We start from the raw sequence: 6,000 nt of genomic DNA on the forward strand, positions 1-6,000 counted from the left end.
CAGATGATTGAGGGGGTGTGGGAATTTGCTACTCCACTCTACACATGCTTTGTGGATTTGGAGAAGGTATATGACCGTGTTCCCCGAGAGATTCTGTGAGAGGTGCTCCAGGAGTATGGGGTGCCAGGGTCGCTCCGGTGAGCCGTACGGTCCTTGTACTCTCAGAGTTTGAGTTGTGTTCGCATCCTTGGTAGTAAGTCAGGCTTGTTCAGTGTGGGCATTGGACTCCGTCAGGGCTGTGCCTTATCTCCACTCCTGTTCCTGATATTCATGGACAGGGTGGCACGGCGTAGCCTGGGGCAGGAGGGCTTCCGTCGAGGAGCTCAGGAGGTGGCATCTCTGCTTTTTGCGGACGATGTTGTTCTTCTGGCTTCTTCGCACGGAGGCCTCCAGCGTTCACTTGAGCAGTTTGCAGCCGAGTGTGAAGCGGTCGGTATGCAGATCAGCACCTCCAAGTCTGAGGCCATGGTTATCTCCCGGAAACAGATGGCATGCTCCCTTCAGGTAAGGGGTGAGAACCTGCCCCAAGTGAAGGAGTTCAAGTATCTCGGGTTCTTGTTCACGAGTGATGGGAATAAACGAGCTGAGCCATAAAGCAAAGCTCTCAATTTACCGGTCAGTCTACATTCCCACTCTCACCTATGGTCATGAGCTCTGGGTAATGACCGAAAGAACAAGATCGCGGATACAAGCGGCCGAAATTAGCTTTCTCGGACGGGTCGCTGGGCGTACTCTCCGTGATCGGGTGAGGAGCTCAGTGACTAGGGAGGAGCTCGGAGTAGAGTCGCTGCTCCTTCGCATTGAGAGAAGTCAGTTGAGGTGGTTTGGGCATTTGATCAGGATGCCTCCTGGACGCCTCCCACTGGAGGTATACCAGGCACGTCCAACTGGAAGGAGGCCCCGGGGTAGACCCAGGACAAGCTGGAGGGATTATATCTCCCGGCTGTCCTGGGAACGCCTTGGGATCCCCCAGGAGGAATTGGTGGATGTTGCAAGGGACAGAGACGTCTGGGCTTCTTTGCTCGCCCTGTTGCCAGCACGACCCTGAAATGGAGAAGCGGAGAAGAAAATGATGATGATGATGAGTTATACATTGACTTAGGAGTTTAATTCGTTCTGTGACTGAGATTATAACTCAATTTGCTTGTATCTCAAACTATATTTCCCCATTAAAATGAACTCAAATGCTATTAATCCGTTCCAGCCCCAAAAAACACAGCAATTTCTCTCATTCATTCATTGTCTGTAACACTTATCCAATTCAGGGCAGCGGTGGGTCCGGAGCCTACCTGGAATCACTGGGCCCAAAGCAGGAACACACCCTGGAGTGGTCACCAGTCCTTCACAGGGCGACACACACTCACACATTCACACTTTTGAGTCGCCAATCCACCTACTTACGTGTTTTTGGAGCATGGGAGGAAACCCACGCAGACACAGGGAGAACACACCACACTCCTCACAGACAGTCACCCGGAGGAAACCCACGCAGACACAGGGAGAACACACCACACTCCTCACAGACAGTCACCCGGAGGAAACCCACGCAGACACAGGGAGAACACACCACACTCCTCACAGACAGTCACCCGGAGGAAACCCACGCAGACACAGGGAGAACACACGTTCAAGTTCAAGTTCAAGAAGTTGATTGTCATTTCAGCAGTATACAGTGTTTACAGTACACAGTGAAACGAAATAGCGTTCCTCCAGGACCAAGGTGCTACATAAAACAATACACAACATTAAAGTGCAACTAGTGCAAACATAAAACAGTGCACACGCATTAAAGTGCAAAAGATATAGAACATAAAACAATACACAACATTAAATTGCAACTAGTGCAAAGCTAGTGCAAACATAAAACAGTGCACACACATACACATTAAAGTGCAAAATACAATACAATACAAGACAGTGCAAAGCCATAAGTACGGGCTGAGGGTGAGAGACACTGCAATTTATAGTGTATGTGTGCTGTAAATGGTAATTGGATGTAACCATGATGTAAACAGGATATGTGTAAACAGTACACTCGTTTTCCGTATATCATATTCAGTCCAACAAACCAGTGTTTTGTGAAGGTGTGTGGGTGCGCTTCTTCAGTCCAGTCTCAGTCTCTAGGTGTTCAGGAGTCTGATAGCATGCGGGAAGAAGCTGTTACGGAGTCTGGATGTGAGGGCTCGAATGCTTCGATACCTTTTTCCAGACGGCAGTAGCTGAAGAGTTTGTGTGAAGGGTGTGTGTGATTTCCCACAATGCTGAGTGCTTTGCGGGTGCAGCGAGTGGTGTAGATGTCTGTGATGGAGGGAAGAGACACACCGATAATCTTCTCAGCTGTCCTTATGATCCACTGGAGGGGCTTGCGATCTGCCACAGTGCAGTTCCCAAACCAGACAGAGATGCAGCTGGTCATGATGCTCCTGATGACTCCTCTGTAAAAAGTGATGAGGATAGGAGGTGGGAGATGAACCTTCTTCAGCCTTCGCAGGAAGTAGAGGCGTTGCTGGGCTTTCTTTCTGATGTTACTGGTGTTAGTGGACCAAGTGAGATCATCCGCTAGGTGAACACCAAGGAATTTGGTATTCCTGACAATCTCCACAGCAGAGTTGTCGATGTTCAGCGGCAAGTGCTCACCCCTTGTTTTTCTGAAGTCTACAACCATCTCTTTGGTTTTGTCCACGTTCAGAGACAGGTTGTTGACTTCACACCAGTCAGTTAGCCGCTGCACCTCCTCTCTGTATGCTGACTCGTCGTTCTTACTGATGAGACCCACCACAGTCGTGTCATCAGCGAACTTGATGATATGATTTGAGCTGTGCATACTGAGCAAAGTTCACATACTGGTGGAATTTAGGGAACACTTTCTTGAGATTTGCATGATTAAAATCTCCAGCAACAATAAACAGACCATTCGGGTGTGTGTTTTGGAAATCGCATATGGCTTCGTATAATTCCCACAGCGCTTGTTTTGTGTTTGCATCCGGAGGAATATAGAATGCGATTATGTAAGCAACAATGAATTCTTGCGGTAAATAAAAAGGTCTACATCCCACAGCCATGAACTGCACTAACATTGAACAATAAGCAGAGACTAGCACAGAGTTCTTACACCATTCAGTGTTGATATTGACACATAAACCACCGCCACGAGTCTTACCACATAGCGCTGGGTCTCTGTCAGCTTGAAATGCAGCTAGCCCATCTAGCTGAATGGCAGCGTCGGGAATACTGTTGCTGAGCCATGTCTCCGCCGGCCGCCGGCATCAGGAAACGTCGAGGCTTCAGGGCCTGGCCTCCATAGCAAGCGGAGGTTCCGCAGCGTCTCCTGGAGGTCATCGCTGATATTGTATATTACCTGTTTGCGATATTGAAGCAGTGTCTGGTGGTGATATATACGTACTGCAGGTGTTCCTGTGTCCATATATTATAAATAAAAATGAAAAAAACGTGTTTAACCAAACAAAAGCCCGCTTGGTTCCAGAGCTGCCGCTGCACGCGTGTTCACGCACGCGCCACCATCTCATACACCACACTCCTCACAGACAGTCACCCAGAGGAAACCCACGCAGACACAGGGAGAACACACCACACTCCTCACAGACAGTCACCCGGAGGAAACCCACGCAGACACAGGGAGAACACACCACACTCCTCACAGACAGTCACCTGGAGGAAACCCACGCAGACACAGGGAGAACACACCACACTCCTCACAGACAGTCACCCGGAGGAAACCCACGCAGACACAGGGAGAACACACCACACTCCTCACAGACAGTCACCCGGAGGAAACCCACGCAGATACAGGGAGAACACACCACACTCCTCACAGACAGTCACCCGGAGGAAACCCACACAGACACAGGGTGAACACACCACACTCCTCACAGACAGTCACCCGGAGGAAACCCACGCAGATACAGGGAGAACACACCACACTCCTCACAGACAGTCACCCAGAGGAGACCCACACAGACACAGGGTGAACACACCACACTCCTCACAGACAGTCACCCGGAGGAAACCCACGCAGACACAGGGAGAACACACCACACTCCTCACAGACAGTCACCTGGAGCGGGACTCAAACCCACAACCTCCAGGACCCTGGAGCTGTGACAGAGACACTACCTGCTGCTCCACCGTGCCACCCCCAGTCTCTCTCTCTTTTGTGAAATATTTGCGGGAATGAAATCCATTTCTGACGGATTTTTTCTGTTGATCTTTCTGCAATTTGTTGTTGGGACAAATGAACACATTTCCCAGGACTGTCCCGGGAAAAACGTGATGTCTGCTCACCTTATGAATGTAGGTGAAATGGACTGAATGCTCCTAAACTTGTTCCCTTTTGTTCTTTCTCTCTCTCCTGTATCAGGAATGGCTCATGGCTCTGTGGTTGCTGGGGTGATCGGGGCTAAAAAGCCTCAGTACGATATCTGGGGGAAGACGGTGAACTTGGCGAGTCGAATGGACAGCACTGGGGTCAGCGGGAAGATTCAGGTCCCCGAGGAGACGTTCTCCATCCTTACAGAGCGTGGCTTCGCCTTCGAGTTCCGTGGAGAGATATACGTGAAGGGCATCAGCGAGCAGGAGGGCAAGATCCGCACACACTTCCTGCTGGGCCGTGTGCAGCCCAACCCGCTGATCCTGCAGCCGCGCAAGCTCACGGGCCAGTACTCCCTGGCCGCCGTGGTTCTCGGCCTCGTCCAGTCTCTCAACCGCCAGAAACAGAAGCAGATTCTCAACGACAACAACAACTCAGGCATCATGAAGGGCCACTACAACCGAAGGACCCTGCTGGCCCCCGGGGGCCCAGACTCCAGCCATGCTGAGATGGCCCCTGACAAGAATGAGGTGGCCTAGAGGAACGCCTGAGGAAAACACACACTACTGAAAACTATTTAAAAGACTGCGCTCTCCCAAAGACTGAATACACTGAGAAAAATGATCTCTACATAAGTGAATCATCTATAATCGAGTCAGTGTTTCTAACACTTCTCATTGCAGAGATTGTGACAAGAATGTAGTGCAGTTGTTCTGGTATTTTGTCGATGTTTTTGCCATATTTTAAGTGATTTCATCCAGTTAAAGTGTCACACACCGGCAGATCATTTGACTCTTTTCAAGAAATCAATGCCTCTGTCGAGAGAATAAGACCCTTACATGAAATAAAATCATTTCAAACCCAGAAAGCATAAGAATGTGGCCCACATCTGGCAGGAATGTGGGACATCTGGCCCACTGCTGCTGCTGGCTCACATGGTACAAACGCTCCTTTGGACCACAGGTCAAAAGCAGGCCTAGTCCACATCTGGCAAAATGGATGTGAGAAATAGTGGCCTTTATTTGGTGTTTATGTCGCCCTCATGTGGCGAGCATGAGTAATCCACTCAAGTGGACACATACTGTGTGGCAGATGATGGGGACTGGAAATCTGCGAAAGGAAATCCTCCAGAAATCCTCCATGTTCTTTTTTAAGAGTCCTGTAACTATCTCACAATGAGAGATATTTGAGATGTTGCATTGATTTTAGATGATTTCACTGAGTAAGACTTTATTCTGCAGTGTGCTGAAGTGGCTGAGTGTCCCTCTTTGCTGTCCATGTTTCTTTTTTTGTATTTCTTTTGTATTTCCAGCACAATTAAAGGGTTTAATTTTTTATAAAAGCTTCTGGAAGTGATGTGTGTGATTTCCTACTGTGCCTAACTAATGTGTCTAAAACATGCCTCGGATATTCTCACCAAACTTTAACTCAGCATTTTCTGAAGATGTGGCATTCATTCACCTTTAAAAACTTCATCCTGAGACTAAATAAAAAAAGGAGGTGGGGGTGGTCTATCCTTCACTGGGTGACACTGGAGCAAACAAAAACACACCAGATGAAATATTAAGGGATAAACAGACAGACATCCTTGGGGTTACACATTAAATACCCTCATAGCCTCGTGACCTACACCCACACTGATGTCTCCCACAAACACGGTAATTATACACTGA

The 6,000-nt window shown here is 48.8% G+C and overlaps 1 protein-coding gene across 2 annotated transcripts in view; it reads left to right on the forward strand.

The window, feature by feature from the left end:
• LOC136675388 (adenylate cyclase type 8-like) overlaps positions 1-5,644 on the forward strand; it is a 64,690-nt gene extending 59,046 nt beyond the window's left edge. For both annotated transcript variants that reach the window (XM_066651896.1, XM_066651897.1), the window contains exon 17: positions 4,379-5,644. In XM_066651896.1, the coding sequence (XP_066507993.1) occupies positions 4,379-4,866 (488 nt within the window). In that variant the 3' untranslated portion in view covers positions 4,867-5,644. The remainder of the gene's footprint in view (positions 1-4,378) is intronic.
• The last annotated feature ends 356 nt before the right edge of the window (positions 5,645-6,000 follow it).

The sequence above is a fragment of the Hoplias malabaricus genome, chromosome X1 (assembly GCF_029633855.1).
Source record: "Hoplias malabaricus isolate fHopMal1 chromosome X1, fHopMal1.hap1, whole genome shotgun sequence".
Classification (NCBI taxonomy): domain Eukaryota; kingdom Metazoa; phylum Chordata; class Actinopteri; order Characiformes; family Erythrinidae; genus Hoplias; species Hoplias malabaricus.